This window comes from Rhineura floridana, chromosome 2 (assembly GCF_030035675.1).
Source record: "Rhineura floridana isolate rRhiFlo1 chromosome 2, rRhiFlo1.hap2, whole genome shotgun sequence".
NCBI classification, from domain to species: domain Eukaryota; kingdom Metazoa; phylum Chordata; class Lepidosauria; order Squamata; family Rhineuridae; genus Rhineura; species Rhineura floridana.
The window spans coordinates 157,768,285-157,793,500 of record NC_084481.1 but is presented as its reverse complement, the minus strand read 5'-3'; the positions used below and the strand labels follow the sequence as shown (position 1 = coordinate 157,793,500).

Here is a 25,216-nt window from a genome sequence, read left to right as displayed (position 1 = left end):
TGGTGTACAAAAATAATTAATTTAAAATGAAGAACCAAAGTCTAGGAAAGCTTGGAAATTATTCAGATAGTAAAAACAAAAACAGCTTGTAAAAAGGTCCAAAATGAGCTCTCTAAAATGGGTAAATGGAGTCAAATTGGTATATGCATTTCAATAAAAGTATAGCGTAATGCACATTTTGACCAAAATATTCTGCACATAGTGCATAGTTAAACTGTAGAATTCACTACTATAAGATGTGCTGATGGCTATCAACTTAAAAGATGGTTTTAAAAGGAAATTAGACAAATTCAGAATAAGACCATTAATGGCTACTAATCATGATGGCTATATCCATCCTCTCAGTTCAGAGATAGCATGACTCTTAATACCAATAACTGGAGAACAAGGATTGTATTCAGAGTAGACCCGATGAAATTAATGAACCTAAGTTGGTCATGTTAATTAGGATTGGCATTGAATACTATTCCAAGAGTGGAAAAGGGATATTGTGCTCATGTTCTGCTTGTGGGCTTTACATGGCTAGCTGGTTGGCCACTATGAAAAACAGGGTGCTGAACTAGCTTGGCCTTTGTTATAATCCAGCAAGGCTCTTCTTACATGGTATGAATTTGCTCCCCAAAATTCTAATCAACAATCACCTTTGCAAATTTGATGTCAAAAATATTCATCAGGTATTCTGCGAGTGCTCCAATATTCACCGAATGTTTGACATAAAATAGTAATTGATAGCTCACAGCTGCTATGTTGCAGGAAATTCAGTAGTGTAGTGGCAAATTCAGAGGTGCAGGGGTCCTTCGATATAGTCACACACACCCCTCACAGTCACACTCCGCACAGCCACACCCCCTTCTAAGATTATACAATAAAATGAGCTTTCCTCTCTTACTTTGGAGTACTTTCCCTTGGTGATGCATTACAATGATCAATGCAGATCACCACATGTTGCCTTTCACCTAGATTTGTTATTTTCTGTGCACATACATAGGCAAATGTACTAAGATGCTATAAAGTAAGGAATTTCATATTGTCTAGTTTCTCTTCTTGGTTGCCATACTAAGACTCAGAGTAACTGCATTTGAGCAGAGCTTATGAGTTTTAGGAGGAAATTTAAGCATGGAAATTTCTGACCCTAGCCTCCTTCCCTCTGTCCCTCCCACAAACACAAACACACTCTCCCTCCTCCTGGCTTTGGGCTGGAACAAAAACACACATCTCCCCCACCCTTTTTTTGCTGTTGGGTTGAAAATAAGATCCTTGTTAACAAACTGGAGGCTGCACAGGGGAGAAAGAGACCCCTTCAGCCCAAGTTCTCCCCTCGCCCACCTCCTTTTCCCACTTTCCCCTGCTCCCTTGCTCTTCCTCGTCATCTCCACACTCCTCAGTCCTTCTCACACAATCCTTCTCTAACAACAGACATCCCTAGTAGCCAATCAGCATGAAAGGGGAGTGTTAGCGACTGAGAAAGGTTTTCTCAGTGGCTGCCTTGCCTCCTTTTACTCTGTTTGACTCCAGTCAGCATAAAAGGATGCTGGAGACGTAGGGACTCTGCTGGGACACTGCTCTCCAAAAAGTAAGAGATCTAAGACACACACACCGACCCTGGACAGCTACACCACTGGCAGTAATTGATAGACAGCATACAATACAAAACACTTGATAAATGATATGCAATTGTATCTCAGTGCCATCAGAGAACAGTTTTCATGTTAGTATTTTCCAAGGAACCTCTGGGTGTCTGCCACATAAAGTCTGTGCATTATGAAATATTCTGAGGCATGCTATAGGATGCACTGTCAATTCACATGGGCCAGTGTTGCCTATCTATACATTTATTAACTGAGAGTGTGGCCAAAGGTGCACCAAGCATATGCCTAGGTATGCAAGCTGTTCTTTTCCTTGAGATCCTCTGATGAGCTTCCAAAGAACCTAGGTTTCCTGGAAGGTGGTTTGAAAAGCAGTGGTATTTGAAAGTATTTGATGGTTAGCATGCCATGGTATTTAAGATTTGATAGTTGACTTGAATGGAACTTTTTTTGTTCAGTTTGACAAGCAACATCCAGTAACAGTATTTGAATTTGCATCTGTTGATTGCTTTGAATTTGGCAGGCAGCTAAGACTAAAGCATGAAAGTTTTTGTTTTTAAAAAATCATAATCCATAATGCAAGTTTAAATTTTGCTTTGAAATTTGCTATTCAAAAATTTGAACAGGAGAATTTCAAATATTTGCAAAGCCTGTTATCACACGATATGGAAGGGATGTGTGAAGGCATATGTGGGAGGAATAACAGCCAGTTCCCAACATTCTTCCACGCCAAGAAATAGAACCAACGAGACCCTAAATAAGTGCAATTCTGAATGGCTAGAGCCAATGGGGTTAGGAATGTGTTGAGACCCTGCCCTACAGATGCCTATGTAATTGCCTTTTGATAGATATCAATGGCCTCCATTTATTCTTACAGAAAAAAGGGGGAAGAGAGCCAGCATGAGGATCTGGAAGAGGAGGGGAGAGAGAGCTCCAGAGGGGCATGAGGGGAGAAAGAACAGCAGCAGAAATATGGGGTAGGGAAAAACAGGGAAAGAGCATGAGGAACATTTCCAGCAAAGGACCTGGAATGAAGAGGGATGGGATGACGGAATGGAGGGGAAAGGGGCTGGAGCTCTCCATTCATCCCAGCCTCTCCTCCTGCCTGTGAAGTTTTAGTTCTAAATAAAGGCAGCAAAGGACTGACTTGCTGATGAGCTGAGAGTGAAATATGTAAAACAGATCAAAAGTGGTTCCTTTCCCCCCCTTTTTTAAAACTGGAGGACAGTTTATCCTGATTCTTAGTATTTCAGTATGATTTCAGCTGACGATTTAAAAATTATGTTAAAGCATAGGCAAGATTAAAACTAGTGTACTTCTGATTTGGTTTTCCCCGTGCCCCCATCCCTTGTTCATATTACAGGCACAGATTATAAACCCCCCAAGTACAAAGAGCATGACTTCTCTGAAGCACCAAAATTCACTCACCCACTTTCAGATCGTTCAGTGATTGCCGGGTACAATGCTACACTCAGCTGTGCTGTAAGAGGAAGCCCAAAGGTACATACATCTTTGGGTTATTTTTTTCCATTTTATACTAAGTGAGGGGTGGGGGGAAGAAACCATTGGTACCCTTAATTGGAGAATTTCTTCTAATTGACTTGGCTGAATGACACTCTTAATACGTTATGTTTGTTGAAACAATGGGAAGGGCAGGGAAGAAGCCTTCACATTGGTGGACAAGAAATGGGTGTGAGAAGATTTCTTTGGTAGTAGGGAGCTTCAGAAACAGAGCAGATGAAATACTCTCACTGCAAAATTTCAGGACAAGAATTTAGCTCAGACAGACACTGCATGTTTAAGAGGAGCCAAGAGCCTGTGCAGCTCATGTGGAGAGGAGAGCATCACTCCGCAGGGAGTGAATGCAGGAGCAGCACTGGCATACAGTATAGCTGGTGTCTACTAGACCTGGTGGGGCTGCTCAGTGGTCACAGGGGCGTGGCCAAGTTATTCTGGTTTTCTCCCCATCCCTTGCAAAGACACTGTAGGCACTTAAGCATTGCTATTTTACAAATGGTTAGCACCTAACTTAGCTGAATGTCTTCCTTTGGTTCAGAAGGGGTCCTTGCTGTCATAGTTGCTTCTCTGTTGTGAAAAAAAGTTTTGTGGCCTCCACTTATTCTGGTCCTCTCCCTATCCTCCTCCTTTGCAAAGAAACAGTGGACACTTAAACATTGAATTTTATTAATATTTAGCACTGAAGTGTCTTAGCTTGGTTGAGATGGAGTCCTTACTGTCACAATTTCTCATGTGAATTCATGCCACACCAAGTGTACATTACAAAAAGGTAAGTCCCCACTGAATTCCATGAGGATTGCTCTCTGATAAGTATGCACAGGATGGCAGCCTGAATTGCTTTGTCTGAAAGGTGCCACACAGGACATTTAACAAGGGGCTCCATTTCCAGATCTATGAGAAAATATTATCCCCTCCCCCAGCTTATTCATTTCTACAACTTTCTAGAATGTGGAATAAAATGCAAGGAAATTAAGTGGACTAGGACCCGGGAGACCAGGGTTAAAATCTCCACTTAGTTATGAAACGTAGTGTGTGACCTAGAGCCAGTCACTGTCTCTTAGCCTAATGTGCCCCATAGCGTTGTCGTGACAATAACATGGAGAAAAGGAGACCTATGAATGCTACCTTGAGTTCCTTGGAAGAAAGGTGGATATATATGTAATACTGATAAATAAGGAATAATCAATTTTTTAAAAAAAAAATCTATTTCCAACCTGCTTGTCCCTGATTTTGAAGTGGGGTGAGGGTGCAGGTTTGGAATAAGGAAAAAAACAACTTAAAAAATAAGCCCTGTTGCAGTTTCCAAAATAAGGCCCCCTTCTACTAGAAGGAACACATGAAATAAGGTACCATGAGATAAGTCTTGTGCTATTCTCAAGACTTAACAAATGTATTATGCTATAAGCTTTCATGGGCTACAGAATATACTCTGAGCATGTGCAGTTTAACATTTTAAACTCGCTTAACTCATTGTTTTTGCTCACTTCTTGCTTTGGGCCAGTTACCAACTCTCAGCCTTATTTTATGCAGAGATCTGAAAAGAGCAGTTTTTAGTTGGTCAAGTTACCAGCTTGTAGTGTAATCCTAACCATGTATACTCAGAAGTATGTCCAAAGAGACTTTCTCGCAAGGAAATGGGATTAGGATTGCAAGGGGAACAAAAACTGGACTGGAACAATGATTCATCACCTCCTCCCAAATTTCCAATGGCTCTCCTGGGCAAACAAACTTACAGGGGAGGAAAGCAGCCATCCCCCTCTAAAAAAAAAAAAAGTGCAAATAAACTTGCAGAAGAGGAAGATGATGGGAGACTATGGGAGAGCAGAGATTTATTATCACAATATTCTCCCCCTTCCAACTTTCTAAAAGTCCCTGTGAGTTAACAAACCTGCAAAAAGAGGAATCTGAGTGGGACTTCAGGATATGTACTTACTGAAACCTCCTCCTAACTTTCCAAAAGCTTTTGTGAGCAAACAAACTTACAGAAGAGTTTTTAATTCAGTAAGTCACCACCTTACAGTGAAACCCTAGCCACATTTCAACTAAGTCCTATTGAATTCAGTGGGGCTTACTTCCATCCATGCAGGTGGATACATCCAATGAAGAAGTCATGTGGCATCTGGGAGCAGTGAAAAGGTCTGATAGGAAGAGGAGGATTTGGGTGGGATGGATTCCCTACCCCTCTTTGAGGCTTGGTAGCATGCTAATCAGTTAAGTGCATTTAGGGGTGGGCAGCACCAGCTGTTCTGCAATTGCCATTTCCTTGGCCTTACCTTGAGCTGTCTCAGCAATTTATTTAAAAGTTTAAACAAAAAATGTTCAGATTACGTAACACAAAGCTCAGCCCTTAACAAGGTTCAAAAACATGCAGGTATTAGTTTATCCACTTCTCTCATTCGGTGGTACCAGTGCAGCTACATCCCTCACCCCAGTTTTGAAGACAACATACTTCATCCTTACTTCCCATACTTTTATGTACTTAGCCAAAAATCTTCTGGTTCAAAAACAAAATGGACCTTTCTGGAGATGCCAAATACCGCATGTTCAGTAAGCATGGAGTGTTGACTTTGGAAATCCGAAAGCCCAGCCCATTTGATGGAGGCCTTTACACTTGCAAGGCTGTGAATGAATGCGGTGAAGCTGAAATAGAGTGCCGTCTGGATGTCCGAGGTAATGAGGATTTCATACACCCAGAACTGTCTAAAAAACAAGCAAAACAAAAGTATTTCTCCAACATTTGATTGCTCCCTTTAGACAAAAATAATTAACTAGTGGGGGTAGGGGTTCTGTTGGCCTTTTGTAGCAAAAGGTAGCTTCAGTCTATTTTTTCCATGACTGATTGCAAGTAAAGATGTTTGATGAATAGTGAACAGTGAACTGCAGCACTATGGATTGGAAGCTTCCTTGCAGTTTATGAGCCTGTCTAGGAGCCAGGCAAGTGCATTACCCATGCTAGAATTTTGCTTACCACAGCTTTGCAACATCGACTGATAGAATTTACATAGGAAAACTAATCCAGAGAAAGGTGTTGCAAACAACTAGTAACATGCAGAGCAGGATATTTAATACATGTGTATAGCATGCAAGGCGGATATGCATTCCATGCATCTGCATTTGCAATACCGGGGTGAGGAAAACCATATTCAGTGTTGTACATCCTTCACCCCACCATTCACAAATTATATAGTGAATCTTTTTGCTTAAGGGTAGTAGCATATAGTGCAGATCTGTACAAACTGTGCTGTTCCATGTACACAACTCTCTTACTGCACAAGTGTCAGGACACAGCGTGTCAGGCAATGGAGAGAAAGAAAATAAGCACAGTACTTTACCACACATACAGAGGAACACTGTTGGCCCATTTACAGAGGCCCAATTGGCCTCAATGTCAGGCATTTAGTATTGCTGTTCCTATGGCATTAAACATACTTCCAGCAGAGATTTGGCAAACATTCTTGCTTTTGACTTTTAGGCGTCTCTTGAAGACAGGCCTTTGCAGCTGTTTAATTAGCCAGTCACACTAATGGTTATTTATATTGTTTTTAATGGTGTCTTATGTTTTATTGTTGTATGCCGCCTTGATATTTTATGGTATGACGATACAGAAATACTTTTATAAATAGAGTGAGTGACCAACAATCTATGATAGTGGTGTAATAATTCTTCCTAGCTAAATCCAACATTGACTTCTGACACACACTCTGAAAAGTGCAACTGCAGTAGTGAGTAAGCAACACTCTTGTGCTCACAGTCCTCTGGGTAGGAGCTAGTATTCATTGTTAACAAGGCAATGCACTTTGTTCTGTTGTAGCATTGTCAATGTACTCTCTTGGGTATATCTAATTTTTTTTCATCTTTTGCTTCCTGCAGTGCCACAGTAGAATTCTGAACTATTGGTTGTCATCACGTCCAGATATGGAGGCAAGTAATTCCACAGAAAGAAGACGGTTCAGCAGATATTGAATGAGAGGGATAAAAGACCAGAGATGAAACCTTTTAGCCTCTTAAAAGTTCTGGCCCCCAGAAACACAGGCTGTACTAATCATATGCTTCCTGCAGGCTCACTCTCAGGCTGTGCCTGCCACACAATAAGGTGGCAGACTAGACTGTACCAATTCAGACCACAGGGTACATTTTTAATGTTCCGCTGCACCAAAACAAAAAAACCCCAACAACTGCCTGCAAAAATAAAATCAACACAGAAGGGAGAGGGATCAGTGAGAACCTTTCCCACGCATGTGCTAACATTCTGCTTCTGGGGGGGTTTATATATTAAAAAATGGCATTCCCTACCTGCAGTCTAAAATGATACCACCCTCTACCACCTCATTCTACTTTGCAGGTAAAATGGGCCTTCAGTCTTGGGCTTAACAGTAGCAAAGTGGGAAGCAAGCAGCTTTGCCCGACTCCTCACCCCTGTAATCTGCTCTAGACAAGGCGACCATCCACTGACTTACTAGCTAAATTAAAATGTAGGATTCATGATACAGAAATTGTTTGCTATATACATTAAATAGCTATTGAAATGACATGCTTGTAACACTAAATCCTTCAACATCTTGTCTTTCAGATCATATTGGGATCATAGCAGAAATGCGGAAGAGTGAATAAAAGACAACCTTACTTTATCTAAGTTTCTGCTTGTCTTTAATGGGCCATTTTTAAAGTGTACACTAGGGAGAAGAGAATATTGTGTTGCCAAGCAACATGAGATAAATCTTCCAACACAAAATTATTCCTTCTACTTGGTCAAAAACTTGGTCTACTTGGTCAAAAAACTCTCAACAACCTGATCCACGAGCTAGAGGGAGCCCCAGCTGATGAAGCGTCAAGGCGAGTTAAGCAGCAGAGCGAGTTTGGCAGCAGGGCGAGGAGGCCAGGGCCCCCCACTCTGCCCGTCTGTTCCCTGACCTCAACTAAACCACAGTCTCCAACCCATTGACGTAATAAACCTTAAACAAAACTATGCAGGTAAGAAGCCAGCAGGGGTGTGGGGGTTTTCCAGTGTTTTGCACCGCCTGCAGCATGTACGACTATCTGCCTGTTGGACAGAAGTCGTGGGTGTGCTCTCGGTGCAATGAGCTCCTGGCTCTCCGGGAACGACTTCATTTCCTTGAGGCCAAGGTGGCGGACCTGGAAAAGCTGAGAGAGGCAGAGAGGTGTGTGGAGGAGGCCTTCAGGGACGTTATAGCTGTGTCCCACTCCAACGATGATAGCTCTCCTGCTATCATGGAGAACGATGGTCTCGGGGAAGGAGAGCATCCAGCTGAGGAAGAGGGAAACGATCCCTTAGAAGGGACCCATTCCTTGGGGGATGAGCAGCTATCCTCTCGTGCCGAGGATATATCTCCAGGGGGTGGAGGGATCCTTGTAGTGGGTGATTCGATCATTAGGAACATAGACAGTGGGGTGTGTGATGGGCGTGTAGACCGCAAGGTGTTTTGCCTGCCTGGTGCGAAGGTTGCGGATATCTCACGTCGTTTAGATAGTTTGGTAGACAGTGCTGGGGAGGAGTCACTGGTCGTGGTGCACGTTGGCACCAACGACATGGGGAAATGCAGCCGTGAGGTCCTGGAAGCAAAATTTAGGTTGCTAGGTAGGATGCTGAAAGCCAGGACCTCCAAGGTGGCTTTCTCTGAAATGCTACCGGTTCCACGCGCAGGACCAGCCAGACAGGCCCAGCTTCGCAGTCTCAATGCGTGGATGAGACGATGGTGTCGGGTGGAAGGGTTTGGATTTATTAGGCACTGGGGAACATTTTGGGACAAGCCAGGCCTGTACAAAAGGGACGGGCTCCACTTGAACCAGAATGGAACCAGACTGCTGGCACTTAAAATGAAAAAGGTGGCAGAGCAGCTTTTAAACTGACTGAGGGGGGAAACCCGACAGGAGCTGAGAAAGGTCCGGTTCGGAATAAACCTCCCCCCTGGGATAAAAACCAAAGAAATGATGAAATTTTAAAAGGGGTAGGCCTAGAAGTAGGCATTGTGAGAGCAGGGGCACATAAATTCAGAAGAGCAAAATTACCACAGGCCTAACCACAAGTGCCAAAGACACTTGAAGAGAGACACTGCTTACAAGTGCCTGTACGCTAATGCTAGGAGCCTGCGAACCAAGATGGGAGAACTGGAGTGCTTGGTCTTAGAGGAGAGCATTGATATAGTGAGCATAATGGAGACCTGGTGGAATGGAGAAAACCAGTGGGATACGGTTATCCCTGGATATAAACTATATCGGAAGGACAGGGAAGGACGTATTGGTGGCGGAGTCACTCTATACGTGAAAGAAGGCATTGAATCCAGCAAGCTTGAAACCCCAAAAGAGGCAGACTCCTCCACAGAATCGTTGTGGGTGGTGATACCATGCCCCAGGAGGGACTTAATACTGGGAACGATCTATCGTCCCCCTGATCAAAATGCTCAGGGAGACCTTGAGATGAGATATGAAATTGAGGAAGCATCCAAACTAGGAAATGTGGTAGTAATGGGTGACTTCAACTACCCGGACATAGACTGGCTGCATATGTGTTCCAGTCATGACAAAGAAGCAACGTTTCTAGATATTCTAAATGACTATTCCCTAGACCAGTTGGTCATGGAACCGACCAGAGGGACGGCAACCCTAGACTTAATCCTCAGTGGGGACCGGGACCTGGTGCGAGATGTAAGTGTTGTTGAACCGATTGGGAGCAGTGACCACAGTGCTATTAAATTAAACATACATGTAACTGGCCAATTGCCAAGAAAATCCAACACGGTCACATTTGACTTCAAAAGAGGAAACTTCACAAAAATGAGGGGATTGGTAAAAAGAAAGCTGAAAAACAAAGTCCAGAGGGTCACATCACTCGAAAATGCTTGGAAGTTGTTTAAAAACACTATATTAGAAGCTCAACTGGAGTGCATACCGCAGATCAGAAAAGGTACCGCCAGGGCCAAGAAGATGCCAGCATGGTTAACGAGCAAAGTCAAGGAAGCTCTTAGAGGCAAAAAGTCTTCCTTCAAAAAATAGAAGTCTTGTCCAAATGAAGAAAATAAAAAAGAACACAAACTCTGGCAAAAGAAATGCAAGAAGACAATAAGGGATGCTAAAAAAGAATTTGAGGAGCACATTGCTAAGAACATAAAAACCAACAACAAAAAATTCTATAAATACATTCAAAGCAGGAGACCATCTAGGGAGACGATTGGACCCTTGGATGATAAGGGAGTCAAAGGTGTACTAAAGAACGATAAGGAGATTGCAGAGAAGCTAAATGAATTCTTTGCATCTGTCTTCACAGTGGAAGATATAGGGCAGATCCCTGAACCTGAACTAACATTTGCAGGAAGGGATTCTGAGGAACTGAGACAAATAGTGGTAACGAGAGAGGAAGTTCTAGGCTTAATGGACAATATAAAAACTGACAAATCACCAGGCCCGGATGGCATCCACCTGAGAGTTCTCAAAGAACTCAAATGTGAAATTGCTGATCTGCTAACTAAAATATGTAACTTGTCCCTTGGGTCCTCCTGCGTGCCTGAGGACTGGAAAGTGGCAAATGTAACGCCAATCTTCAAAAAGGGATCCAGAGGGGATCCCGGAAATTACAGGCCAGTTAGCTTAACTTCTGTCCCTGGAAAACTGGTAGAAAGTATTATTAAAGCTAGATTAACTAAGCACATAGAAGAACAAGCCTTGCTGAAGCAGAGCCAGCATGGCTTCTGCAAGGGAAAGTCCTGTCTCAGTAACCTATTAGAATTCTTTGAGAGTGTCAACAAGCATATAGATAGAGGTGATCCAGTGGACATAGTGTACTTAGACTTTCAAAAAGCGTTTGACAAGGTACCTCACCAAAGGCTTCTGAGGAAGCTTAGCAGTCATGGAATAAGAGGAGAGGTCCTCTTGTGAATAAGAAATTGGTTAAGAAGCAGAAAGCAGAGAGTAGGAATAAACGGACAGTTCTCCCAATGGAGGGCTGTAGAAAGTGGAGTCCCTCAAGGATCGGTATTGGGACCTGTACTTTTCAACTTGTTCATTAATGACCTAGAATTAGGAGTGAGCAGTGAAGTGGCCAAGTTTGCTGATGACACTAAATTGTTCAGGGTTGTTAAAACAAAAAGGGATTGCGAAGAGCTCCAAAAAGACCTCTCCAAACTGAGTGAATGGGCAGAAAAATGGCAAATGCAATTCAATATAAACAAGTGTAAAATTATGCATATTGGAGCAAAAAATCTTAATTTCACATATACGCTCATGGGGTCTGAACTGGCGGTGACTGACCAGGAGAGAGACCTCGGGGTTGTAGTGGACAGCACGATGAAAATGTCGACCCAGTGTGCGGCAGCTGTGAAAAAGGCAAATTCCATGCTAGCAATAATTAGGAAAGGTATTGAAAATAAAACAGCCGATATCATAATGCCGTTGTATAAATCTATGGTGCGGCCGCATTTGGAATACTGTGTACAGTTCTGGTCGCCTCATCTCAAAAAGGATATTATAGAGTTGGAAAAGGTTCAGAAGAGGGCAACCAGAATGATCAATGGGATGGAGCGACTCCCTTACAAGGAAAGGTTGCAGCATTTGGGGCTTTTTAGTTTAGAGAAAAGGCGGGTCAGAGGAGACATGATAGAAGTGTATAAAATTATGCATGGCATTGAGAAAGTGGATACAGAAAAGTTCTTCTCCCTCTCTCATAATACTAGAACTCGTGGACATTCAAAGAAGCTGAATGTTGGAAGATTCAGGACAGACAAAAGGAAGTACTTCTTTACTCAGCGCATAGTTAAACTATGGAATTTGCTCCCACAAGATGCAGTAATGGCCACCAGCTTGGATGGCTTTAAAAGAAGATTAGACAAATTCATGGAGGACAGGGCTATCAATGGCTACTAGCCATGATGGCTGTGCTCTGCCACCCTAGTCAGAGGCAGCATGCTTCTGAAAACTAGTTGCCGGAAGCCTCAGGAGGGGAGAGTGTTCTTGCACTCGGGTCCTGCTTGCGGGCTTCCCCCAGGCACCTGGTTGGCCACTGTGAGAACAGGATGCTGGACTAGATGGGCCACTGGCCTGATCCAGCAGGCTCTTCTTATGTTCTTATGATCTAGACCACCATATGTACACATGAAATGCACTACTACAGCCTTCTTCTTTAATTCCAAATGGAGGAACCCTATCGCACATACAATTTTTTGGGCAGAGTTTGGAATTCAGAGAGACACTCTGGGCAGCACTCTGCATGACTGTTAGGAGTCACTGGAATACAGGGGGTCTCCTCTAGGACAAAATATCAGTGGTGGTAGAAGGATAAGCATCCTCAAAGTTAATTGTATATAATATCTTAAAAGAATTGTTATCAATACCTCGTTTTCCACTCACACTCCCTTTTTGAGTGTTTCTGGTTAATATCATCATACAGATTAATTTTTTCCTATGGTAGCATCAGAAATTTCCAGTTTGCCAAACACAACTGTATCATTACTTCTAATTCAATTAGTTAAGCATCGTAGCTTAATATAGTGAAACACATACAATCCATAGCAGTTGCTGTTTCTGAAAACCTCTTGCTTCACTGAAGCTTCCATTCTGGAGTTCTTTTCACTAGCTGTCATTAGCTTGATACAGTGTTTGGTTTCAATATATGAAATGTAGAAAAGGGAAGTGGCACTCAGAAGAAAATAGTATAGAGCAACCCAGTGTACATAGCCTAAAACAGGTTTGAGTAGATCCCTACCTTTCACTAGGACAAAAAATCTGCAGTGTTATCTGTTTTCCTCATCCTAAAACAATGAGGAAGAGAATGACAACCATTAAAATGAGAGCTTTTCATGGTATAAGTGTGTATCCAGCTACACCTTCAGTCCAGTCTCTAATGGAATCATAAATCATAGAAACATAGAATAGTAGAGTTGGAAGGGGCCTATAAGGCCATCAAGTCCAACCCCCTGCTCAATGCAGGAATACAAATCAAAGCATTCCTGACAGATGGCTGTCCAGCTGGCTCTTGAATACCTCCAGTGTTGGGAGAGCCCGCTACCTCTCTAGGTTATTGATTCCATTGTCATATGGCTCTAACAGGAAGTTTTTCCTGATGTTCAGTTGAAATCTGGTTTCCTGCAACTTGAGCCCATTATTCCGTGTCCTGCACTCAGGGACGATCGAGAAGAGATCCCGGCCCTCCTCTGTGTGGCAACCTTTCATGTACTTAAAGAGTGCTATCATATCTCCCCTCAGTCTTTTCTTCTCCAGGCTAAACATGCCCAGTTCTTTCAGTCTCTCCTCATAGGGCTTTGTTTCCAGTCCCCTGATCATCCTTGTTGCCCTCCTCTGAACCTGTTCCAGTTTCTCTGCATCCTTCTCGAAGTGCGGAGACCAGAACTGGATGCAGCACTCAAGATGAGGCCTAACCAGTGCTGAATAGAGGGGAACTAATACTTCACGCGATTTGGAAACTATACCTCTGTTAATGCAGCCTAATATAGCATTTGCCTTTTTTGCAGCCACATTACACTGTTGGCTCATATTCAGCTTGTGATCAACGACAATTCCAAGATCCTTCACACATGTATTGCTGTGAGTAAATCATGACATCGCAACAAAACATTTAATGTTGCAATCCTAAGCATATTTATTAGGAAGTACAGTTGGACTCACTTCTGCTTAAACATATTGGATTGCACTACACGTTGCACACAATTGTACATTAATCATACTAATTTAGATCAACAGCCCTTCATGAAAGTTGTACAGTCTTGATTGATTACATTTATATAAAATGTACATATTGCAAGAGCCCAAAAGGCATCTTTTTTAGGATTATGAAGGAATGTTTTTCTTCAGTATAAATACAATTACAATTTAAATGTACAGAAAGTAAATACTCCTTACAGAAAGGAATGTAATATATTGCTTTATCATCAAACCTGGGAATACTTTTTTTTATATTTATCAAATTTGTTATTTCCCTACTCTTCAGTCCAAAGGATCTCATAGCAGCTTACAATATAATTTGAATCATAACAATAAAAACCAATTGAACAGCACAGCAGCCAACATAACCAGTAAAAGCTAGAATAAATCTAAAATGCCTGAGAAAATAAAAAGGTTTCCAGCCAAGGCAAACCTCTCTTGGGTGAAAATTGCAAAACCTGGGATGTCACCACAAAGTAAACCCTATCGTCACAACCTGCCTCACTTTTGACAGTAGCGGGACATGGATAAGGGCCTCTGGGGCTTCACTGGCAAAATCAGTCCATATGTTATGGGCATTATATATGCCATTAAACAAGTCCTGATACTGCAGAATTAAGGATGCATGTGACACTGACATACGGACTTTGGTACTTGGTACCTCCTGTAGATACACAAGGAGCAGAAGTTCAAAGTAAAATGACAGTTTCAGTATTAAAAGGAAACCAGGTGTATAATGGAAAAGTACAGAAAACTCATCTTTGTCAGGAAACAGCAAGCTCATTTCTGTACACATGCAACTGTAGGTGCACAAGCATGTTGCATAACTCAAAGGACTTGTAAGAAACAGTCTCGGTTTATTTTTTCTCCTCTCTTCTTCGGCTGGTGTTAGTGATACCTGCAAAATGTTGATATACAGAAAACCACTCTTGGCCCGGCTCAAACTTTTTTTATTTTAGCTCAACACTTAACATGCCATTTTGCTGTGGCCATAGCACAGTGATAAGGCAAGTATTTCGCATCTCAGCCAATTCCTGTTCCAATTTTAGCTCACTTTGTGTGCACAAGAGAAATTGTCCTTAGTTAACATTTCCTTACTTGACCACTGTTTTAATGACTGCATACAGAAGTTCCTATACAAAGTGAAATGTCACAACCAAATCTTGTACTTTTGTTTTTGTTTTTAAATACATCATTACTCCAATTTAAAGGATTAAAAATGTTTTCTATTAAAATCAACTGCTAAAATATTATATCCTTAGGAACGTTATCAGCACATGCAGTAGCCTTTCAGTTGTAGAATTGGATCAGCACATGCAGTAGCCTTTCAGTTGCAGAATTGGATTATTTCTTTATAGTCAGTGTCATTTGGATGATATGAAACTTTCAAGTTATGGCATGTGTTATTCCAAAATCATTGTATATTGTACCAGATCAGATTTAAGAAGTATTCTTACACAAATTATGCTGGCAACATGCCTGAAAATTTTAGGGTTCACACACACACACACACACACACACACACACACACACACACACACACACACACACACACACACACACGAAGCATTTGCAATTCCATATATCCACATAAGGCTAAGAATTTTAAGGGGAACAAAATATTTAGTGGTTCCATAGTGAGCTGAAAAAAACAGTACTGTTGAACACATACATACACAGGGGCCAAAATATATGTTACAAAGATAAGTAACTGACTCTCTTTCCCCTCAATCTAAATATTTCCTCCAGTCAAAGCTGCTGTTAGCTCAAACATGATCTTTAGTCACAAAACAAGTGATATAATCACTTGTGAAACCCACTAATATTAAAATACAGTATGCAAGCTTTTGAGTTACACTGACCTTTCTCAGGCTGGGATGATGTTCAGGAAATGGCAAGAAACAGATGCTTCTGATATGATTTCTCTTAACCTTGCCTACAGAACTTTTTTCACTCCTGAAACTGAATCAAATGCCAGCAGACTTCTGGACATTTTTTCAACCATCAAACAGTGCTAAGTAACAACCCTTAGTTTTTAGTTTAGCATAGATGCTCTTTTTCCAGAGTTGTGCCCAAAGAGGGCCTCAAACATCAACTTGTTATCAAACTACATAACATTTGGTACAAAACTTATCAATAATCAAGTAACACATCAATTCAATGAACAAAGGACAAATTCAATAATACTGTAAAATAATCTTGACGTACAAGCCCAGTTTTGTTTTGGGAACTGACATAGCTCATATTTATTTATTTATGGGAAGTTTGATCTCGCAGTCTGAGAATACAAGCGAAATTTCCTTCAGGCATAGTGAAGAAAGTTTTGAAAAAGAAATGTTATTACTTGTACCAACGACAGCTGCTATATTGATTCTGGGCATGGTGATGTCATCTAACTGGAACTATATTACTACCACTTCTTCTTATTGCCCATCCTTCACCCACAGAGCCCAGGGCAGGTCACAAAAGTTTTAAATCATTAAAAACATTAAAAATAGCCTAAAATCACATCACAAAAAATAGGGTGGGTCCTAAAAATAAACATCTCAGTGTTCCCCAAGCACTACCTTCTGTTGACGACCCACCAAGTAGGAGCGGAGCCACTGCCAAGCATTACCCCCAACTCCCAATTCCGTGAGCCTTCCCAGAAGGATACCATGGTCGATGGTATCAAAAGCAGCTAAGAGATCAAGGAGAATCAACAGGGTCACACTCCCCCTGTCCCTCTCCCGACAAAGGCCATCATACAGGGCGACCAAGGCTGTTTCGGTACCAAACCCAGGCCTAAAACCGGATTGAAACGGATCAAGATAATCAAAGTCAAAGGCCAGGGTAAAGAGTGTGTCTTCAGCATTTGCTGTCAACTGCACAGTGAAGTTGCCAGATGTACCTCAGTGGGGAGGGAATTCCACAACTTAGTGGCTGCCACAGAGAATGCCCTCTCCCGGGCCACCACTATCACCCTGAGCTTCTGAGGGTGGTGGAACTATCAAAAGAGCCCCTTCTGCTGATCTTAATACCCAAGGTGGTCTGTGGGGAAAGATAGTCATTCAGATATTTGGGACCCAAGTCATTTAGGGCTTTAAACACTAATGCGAGCACCTTGATTTGGGCTTGGGAATGAACTGGCAACCGGGATTACATGAGTTCTAAAGGAAACCCCAATCAGTAATCTGGCTACTGCATTTTGGACCAGTTGAAGTTGCCAACTGGTCTTCAAGGGCAGCCCCACATAAAGCATATTCCAATAATACAATTTGGAAGTTACCAGAGCATGGAATACTGTGGCCAAGTCATCTCTGTCCAGAAGGGGCTGAAACTGGTGAACTAGCCAGAGCTGGAAAAACACTTCTTGCTGCTGAGGCCACCTCAGCCTCCAGTGATAATGTTGGATCCAGGAGTACCCCTAGGCTGTGGAACTGCTCCTTCCAGGGGAGAGCAACCCCATCCAGAACAGGCTGTCTCCCCACTTCCTGGACATGAGAACTCTGGACTCATAACAACCTGTCTTTTCATAATTCAGCCCATCACTGCTTCTAAGCACCAATGCAACACCTAAACCTCTTCTCCTGATTCAGATGCAAGAGAGAAAGAGAGCTGGGTGTCACCTGCATATTGATGGCACTTCACTCCAAATCTGAGGACAGCTTGCAGTGGCTTCATATAGATGCTAAATAGTATGGGGGACAAGATGGAACCCTGTGGAACACCACAGGACAGTTGAGACTTGTCTATGAGTAACAGAAAAACATTCTGCTATCAGACTAAAAAAGGAACTCCTTGTTTCACCATGTCTAGACATGGTCCAAGTTGAAGCACAGAACATGGAAAACTCTCCCCTCCAGTCTTAACCAGTTAGGTTCCACAGAACCCCATTTTATGGGAAAATCAAGTGTGTGACGGGAAAAAAAGTTAAGAACTGGGTTATGGAAAACACACACACACACATACACTAAACGTAATACAGCTTTGGGCGCTTCCAGATGGGTGCTTATTATGGAATCAGTGCTCTTCTGGCATACAATTTTTTTTGCAACATCCACAAAACTATGTTGGCATAAAAAATGCCAGCCCACATCTTATCCCATTTAATCTGGATTTTCCAGGGAAAATCCAGTAATTTTTTTTTTAAAAAGCAACCATTGCCTTCTACCTATTTGTGGTATTTCAATGACCCATTTACAAATTTAAGTCCCCACCTGGAAGCTCCCTTTGTCTCCTGATTCAAACGTTCAACCTGGTAACTCCCCTCACTCTCAAAGCAAGAACAGAACAAAAAGGAAAACAACAGTATTATTCACACAGAAGGACTTTATTTTGAATCCCAGAACCTCTGGTGTAATGTGACGTACGTAATGATCCTGGGCCAGGGGCAGAGCTTGGAAAAGTTACTTTTTTGAACTACAACTCCCATCAGCCCCAGCCAGCATGGCTACTGGATTGGGCTGATGGGAGTTGTAGTTCAAAAAAGTAACTTTTCCAAGCTCTGGCCAGGGGTATACTGCTTTTACATAATCCAGCTCTCAAAATACGTCATGGAGTTTCAAGTCACACAAAGGTTCTGAGACAATGCATAATAGAACACATAATGCCAGCAACGCATAATTGGTTTGCACATTATTCAGAACACATTTTTTATGGTTTCAATATTTTTCAAATGGAACAGATCCTCCATTATTTTGTTCCTGTGGCCTTGGTGTAAACTGAAACTATAGTAGATGGCTCAACTGTAATCTGATTTAGGCTACAATCCTAAACCACGGAACTAACTTCTGTGTAAAGATCACATTGCAAAAAGAATATGCCAATATTTTTTTCTTCCAGTGTTAGACTTTTTAAAGCCAAGATAATGTCATGGTCAGGGATAGAAGTATCTCTTCTCCACCCTTTTTCCTCTTTCTTTTCTTGAACATCCAGCTTCAGGAAGAGTTTTTGTCCAAAGCTCATATATTTGTACACAAGGATGGTCTGAACAGGCATTATCTTACTTGCTTTTTGATTTGTTATGCAATACCAACATGGGTTCAAGATTATGTTCTTCAGTGAAGCTTAAGAGAACCCAGATACATTTAAGCCTCAGTGATATAGCTGAAGTGCCACTCAAAGTACAGCCATCTATTTTAGGACAACAAAGCAGCTGAGTAAGAGGCTCTCATTTCTGAGGACCATACAGAGTTTGACAAAAGCACCATTGCCTAAAATGGCATGAACTGGTGAAAGGTTATGAGAGCTAACTATTGTAGCCTCCATCTGTTATGCCTGAGCTTGAATTGTGCGACACACAATTTCTGGCAATAAGCGAAGAGGCTGACAATAGAGAAAGTCTTAAAATAACCATTACTTAAGATATCCAACCAGCAAATAACCATCAAGCCTTAGCTAAAAATAATGTACTGCAGGGTGGTGGTGAAAGGGGAATAGAGACGACTAGTGTCCGAGGGAGGAAGCTAACCCATGTTTAATAAAAGAGAGAGATTTTAGCAGCCCAAAGAAACAGAGTGAGCTAGAAAGTAGTTTTCTTTTCTTGACTATGATCAAAGACAACCAGAGATTCACAATACATTTTAGAACATGGCCAGAACTTTTCTACTGTGTTTCTTTTTGGCTATCTGCTTCAAAGACTAGCTAAGAGGGGGGAAATCAAGACAAATCATGGAGGATTTGCACGTTCCAGATATGATTCAAAATGCAATCTAGTTGCTGTTAGAGCATTCATTCCAACATTCCAGAAGACCCAGAATTAAACAGTAGACCAAAGGCTTCAAAGTGATTTATTCATGTGACTTTCTCTAGAATCCTTTAGTGAGTGCAAAGAGCTATAGAACAGCTACCACATCCAATCCCAGCACTACATGTGAGAAAAAGAAAAATGTGGTCAACTGAATGAATTACAGCACTTTGTAAACAGGCTCAATTCAGGCATGACATCAAACAATGGTTGTGTGTGTAAGGTCTAAACCAAAGGCCTGACTTACAAAACGTTCAGTTTGACATCTGGTTGGTGGTTCTTTAAAAACTGCTCAATTCTCTCTTCCTCTCAATGAAGCCCTCCCACCTCCCATGTACTGGACTTGTTACTACTGGAAACAGAATGCTGGTGAAAAAGGGCAGAAATATACAGGTATGAAGTGAAAATGGAAATGGACTGCCTTCAAGTCGATTCTGACTTATGGTGACCTTATGAATAGGGCTTTCATGGTAAGTGGTATTCAGAGGTGGTTTACCATTGCTTTCCTCTGAGGCTGAGAGGCAGTGAATGGCCCAAGGTATGAAGTACATCATATTATATCAAAATGACTGAAAAGCAATAACTGGTACACCAGTGCTTCCCAACCTTTATCCCCCTGTGTAAGCTCAAAAAAAAATCATGAGCCCCCCATGCTAAGTGTAATTTTAGTCTCTATTAATTGGAAAAAATGGTGTGTGGCAAAATCACATCTCCAAATATTCCTTTCCATTAAAAGCTCCCTGCAGACAGGGAGGTGTTGCTTTCTTTTCTCAATGCAAAGGTTCATCAAGTTGGTATCCTCCCCACACATAATCTGAAGATGTACAGTCCTGTCTCCCAACACTAGTGGGTTAGTGTTGGACTAAGATCCAGGTTCAAATCCCCACCCAGCCATGAAGCCCACTGGGTGACCTTGGATCACAGTCTCTCAGCCTGATCAATCTCACAGGGTCTGTATAAGGATAAAATGGAAAGGGGGGGCATGTGCACCACCTTGAGCAACTTGGAGGAAAGGTGAGACACAAATGCAATAATAAATGAATAAATACATTTCTGCTGCAGTGTGTGGATCCCAGCCTCAGTCAACCTGCTGAGCATTTTTTTAAAAAAGTAATAATCAAGAAGCAGCAATGTGGTAGTGGTAGGGATGCTGCATTGTGAAGACAAAAGGATGGATAGATTGAGGAGGGGGGTTAGTGCTTTTAGGCCTTGGGATAATCATCAGAACTGATTACTTGGTTAGCGTGCACTTGGGAAATGAGAGCAGAAGACAGGTCAGCGTGCACACACACACCTGCCTTTCCTACAAGCATGTGCAAGCGTGCATGCATTCAGGCACATGGGAGGAGGGAAGCCCTCAACTGCCACAGGGTCTTGGAGAGACGGGGGGTGGTGGAGTGTAGGTGGAAGAAAGGGGGGACACTGGCACACACATTTAACCTCAGAGATGGGGGGCAAGCAAGTCCTGAGCGTCCTCACTGCTCCTTGGCTCCATCTGGGCCAAAGGTGAGATCTGGGCAGCCTCACAAATAAGCATAGTTTTTAAAAGGACATGGCAGCTAAGCAGGAGCCAAGAAAGGCAGGCAGGCTGGCTGTCAGGAAGGAAGGGGGAAAGCAGCCTTTCCTTGTGGCCTTGCTTCTTTTGCTTCTTGAAAAGCTCTCTCCTCTCATTCTGAGCAAGGGCATCAGCACCAAAGAGACAGGAGTAGGAGCAGATGGGAGTCCGCAATAGTAATCCCCTCTTCTTCCTGATAGCTCCACCCGCAGCCTCCTTCAGTGTCTGCCAGGTTTCATAGGCAGACGACTGCCCTCGGCAGGCCTGAAAGATGCTCTGCCACTTCAGCATGTCCTCCTCTCTTATTTGGAGCAAGGGGGAAGTGTAGTCTGCAGTGGCAGTGGGGAGCAGACAGCATCCAGGGAATGAAGACTTAAAAAAAAAACCATCTCTTTACTGTTTGCAGCCCCCCCCCGATTACTTTGCAGCCCCTCAGGGGGTCATGGCTTCCAAGTTGGGAATCACTGGTCTAAGAGAATATGACCAATGTGCTTATTATTGCACTATATACCTTATTGTGGTTTTTAAGGTAATGTGGAATCTCCGTTAACCCCAAGCTATAGCCTGTTTCATGTTGAAGTGCCAAGTAAAGGAATCACAACCAGACAACCCTTAGCTGAATTCCACATCTTTTTGATTTCATATGCATTGTCCTGGATATGGTTGAGCACATGTGGTTCACATCACATCTCACTGCTAGATGGTGCCAATTTGGTGTATTTGTGGAGTTCCATTTGTGTGGCAAAAAACATTTCCCGACCATTGTCTGAATAGCAGCACAGTTGCTGAGAATACAGACGCTGGCTTTCCCTGACAGAACATATTAAAGTGGAAAGTGGGTAGTGAAAATAGTTGATCCAGTGACCTACTAATTAGATACCTTTGTAGCAAAGGAACCTAGGGTCCAGTATAAATAGCACAGATGGCGGTGGATGTTTGATGGCGTTTTATAGCAAGTTCAGTCATAACAGTAAAGCAAAATGATTTAATCCCATCTTATTCTGGGCTTTGTCATACACAGAAAAAAAGGGGCCAAGATATTGGCCCAGGATTACACTAATGGCTGATCCACATGCAGCTGCATATGCAGATGGCCAGAAGAATGAAGAGGGAATTCTAGCAGAACCTGGCCACATGGAGAAAAGGTTGTGTGTTAAATGTAAGAGAAGGGCCCAGGTCTCATAGGATGGTTTGTGATTTGCTCTCCTCATTTCATTACGTGCCTACAAACAAGCTTAGCCATAATACAACCTCTTGTGTAAAACTAAGCATCCACTCATCCCAAAACTGGCTTCTTACAAAAACGTTATGTGAACCAACCCTGACATGAAATTATACAAGGCATTAAAAGTAGGTAACTAAGTTTCAGATAGAGGAGTAATATGCTGGGAAAAATACTTCTTTAGATGTGGTGCAGAGTGGTAAGTGGCGGTAATGCAGCCGAAGCTCTGCTAATGGCCAGAATTCGATTCCAACGGAAGGAGGAAGTCGAATCTATGGTAAAAGGGGTTGAGGTCCACTCAGCCTTCCATTCATCCGTGGTTGGTAAAATGAGTACCCGGCATATGCTGGGGGGTAAAGAAAGGCCGGGGAAGGAACTGGCAATCCCACCCCTTATATACGGTCTGCCTAGTAAACGTCGCAAGACATCACCCTAAGAGTCGGAAACAACTCACACTATAAGTGCAGGGACACCTTTACCTTTACCTTAGATGTTCAAACTAAGAAGCACAGCTGTTGGTACCCTTTATTTCACAATAGACCAAAAGGAAAATCTGAAACAATTTTGCTTTGGAGCTATTTCAGGATTTACTTGAAAGACAAATCAATGTTTGACAGTACGTAGACAAAGTCAACTCCAAACCATCTCAACATCATCCACAGACTCTCTTTACACCCACCATGGCTTTTGTTCCCTGCACCCATCTTTTCCACCTGTCCTCACCTCATGGTTTTTCACAATCCCAGTTAGTTCTAAAATTCTGTAAAACTCCCCAAATGCCAACAGAATACATTATTCAAATTGTTACTCAAAATATAAAATAATACAAAATTATACCGAGTGTATTATATGGAATATGTGTGTATGAAATATTTGCCAGCTTTGCCTATACTTTTAGCTACTGAGTTAACAATTAAATTACTTTATACAACTGAGACCTCCAACATAATGTTGCAATACAGAGTGCTTCTGTTCAGAATTCTAGACACTCCATTCCATTTCCCTTCTTCCCACCAGTTTTATTCCTGTTCACTTCAAAAAAGGCATGGAAACATTCCAGGCCCTCTTAGCTTGCTCAACCTCATTGGGTTGTTCAGTTTTCCCCCCCTAAAGTTTTTTTGTTTAACTTCTGCAAATCTTTGAGTTCTCCCAAGCTTGCTTATACCTCCTCTTTGCACATGGAGGGTGCTGTTTTGGCTACATAAGGACCAACACTCTGGGAACTAAGACTAATATTATTATATAAATCTATTATATAGAGCCTCCGCAGTCACATGTTTTAGTTTTATTTGAAATTTAAATCATCCATACAGTAAGCAACACTAATACAGTTCAAACTGGAAGAGTCAATCGTAGTTTAATGGTAGTTTATTTTCACATTCACACAACTGTACACTTTTCTATAAATAGATGTGGTACTGAAATATGTACATCTCCCCCACTCTGGCAACTCATTCATAATGCAGTCCATTCAACAGCCACACAGATCAAGCTGCATGGAGCAAGCCCAATTATTTCTGAAGGCATATTGCCAATAATCTTATCAACTCATATCCAACATGAGTCAGGGAAGTCTGTCAGATGTTCTACAGTTCATTATATACTGTAGATCCTCTACTTCAAGTGCCCTGGTGCATGTTAGCATTAAAGTCCAGTATAGTCCAAGAAAAAATAAAACACATTTTACACATCCATTTTTTCAGCTTACTTAAAAATAAAGAATCAAATGGTACTTTACCTGGGAGGGAAGCTTCATTGCACAGTAGCACGGTTTTTGCAAAATTCTTCAACATACATGTACAGTTTGACAGAAGCAGTGGCTAAAATGAGACCTGGAATGGGGATATACAGTGCTATTGCCAACTTCTGCATCCTCACAACCATTTTATGATCTGATGTGTTTCCAACAATATACAACAGAATTATAGTTTGCTCTAAATAATGAAGCTTCACATGATGAGTACGTAATGTTTTAACCAATAGCACTGTTTTGATTTTGGTGGGGGATTACCTTTCTTCAGTTTATTCTATGCATTTACCATGAAGAATTCTATCTATCACTATGAGCATAGTGAACTGAACTGGAACGTTAGCAAAATGTCAGTCTCCTGGTTAAAAGAGTATGTACAGTACATGCATACTGGCCTTAAAAAGTCTGCCTAATCTCTCCTGTGCCATGATTTCCAGCCATTCCTCTGAAGAAATAATGACTGGACATATGTATAATTTTGTTTCCACTTGAAAAGAACCATACCTTTCTGTAAAATGGGTTGGAGTAGCTTAAGGATGAAAAGAGGGTCATGTGACAGGCATTCCATGTTGACTTTAAGTATGGAGAGCAAGGAACAAAATAATGAACAGTAGAACACTTTAACAGCAGCAATAATGGGTGATTCAGGCAACACTGAGGTGCTTTCATTGTGTACTTAACTGAAAACCTGAAAACAGAGGCTTGATTCGACAAATAAAGAAAACACCAAACAATGGTACCACTGTAAAATAAAAAGAGCTGAACCTCATGTGAGCAAATTGTCTGAGAAAGCTAAATCCAAAATGTTTGGCCAGAGCAAGCCACACTTAGTTCTAGAAGGGATGCCAAGAAATACTGGAGAAGAACAGCTTCAGGGCATGACTGAAAGTCTGACTTTTGTAAAGGGGACTTGCAGGGCCATGGATAAACAAACAAGTTTTCATTAGAGATGGTTACATGACCTCCAGTAACAGCAATAGAAAGGGGAACATTACTGGCCAATGCATTTCCCCGTGATTATGTTCATCAGCTGGACACTGGACGAGGTGGTTTGCTTTTGCTTTCTGCCTCTTTCCCACGAACTGCAGCCACATAAGAGAAAAGACACAATACAGAGTAGCAGATCTCATGGGCCTAAAAGACATTAGAAAAGACAATAGTGAGTCACTGAGTACATAAATGTTTCCAG

The 25,216-nt window shown here is 41.9% G+C and overlaps 2 protein-coding genes across 26 annotated transcripts in view; one reads left to right on the top strand and one right to left on the bottom strand.

Moving 5' to 3' along the window:
* MYBPC3 (myosin binding protein C3) overlaps window positions 1-7,718 on the top strand; it is a 123,945-nt gene extending 116,227 nt beyond the window's left edge. Inside the window, exons 31-34 of the mRNA XM_061613178.1 lie at window positions 2,950-3,086; window positions 5,588-5,774; window positions 6,975-7,025; window positions 7,675-7,718. Of these exons, the coding sequence (XP_061469162.1) occupies window positions 2,950-3,086; window positions 5,588-5,774; window positions 6,975-6,985 (335 nt within the window). The 3' untranslated portion in view covers window positions 6,986-7,025; window positions 7,675-7,718. The remainder of the gene's footprint in view (window positions 1-2,949; window positions 3,087-5,587; window positions 5,775-6,974; window positions 7,026-7,674) is intronic.
* Window positions 7,719-22,574: 14,856 nt separating this feature from the next.
* Window positions 22,575-25,216, bottom strand: part of MADD (MAP kinase activating death domain) — a 155,043-nt gene continuing 152,401 nt past the window's right edge. For 4 of the 25 annotated variants that reach the window (XM_061610961.1, XM_061610967.1, XM_061610960.1 and 1 more), the window contains one exon: window positions 22,577-25,161. In XM_061610961.1, the coding sequence (XP_061466945.1) occupies window positions 25,054-25,161 (108 nt within the window). In that variant the 3' untranslated portion in view covers window positions 22,577-25,053. Of the gene's footprint in view, window positions 25,162-25,216 lie in introns of all 25 variants that reach the window. The other 21 variants (XM_061610958.1, XM_061610971.1, XM_061610979.1 and 18 more) reach the window with 11 other exon arrangements.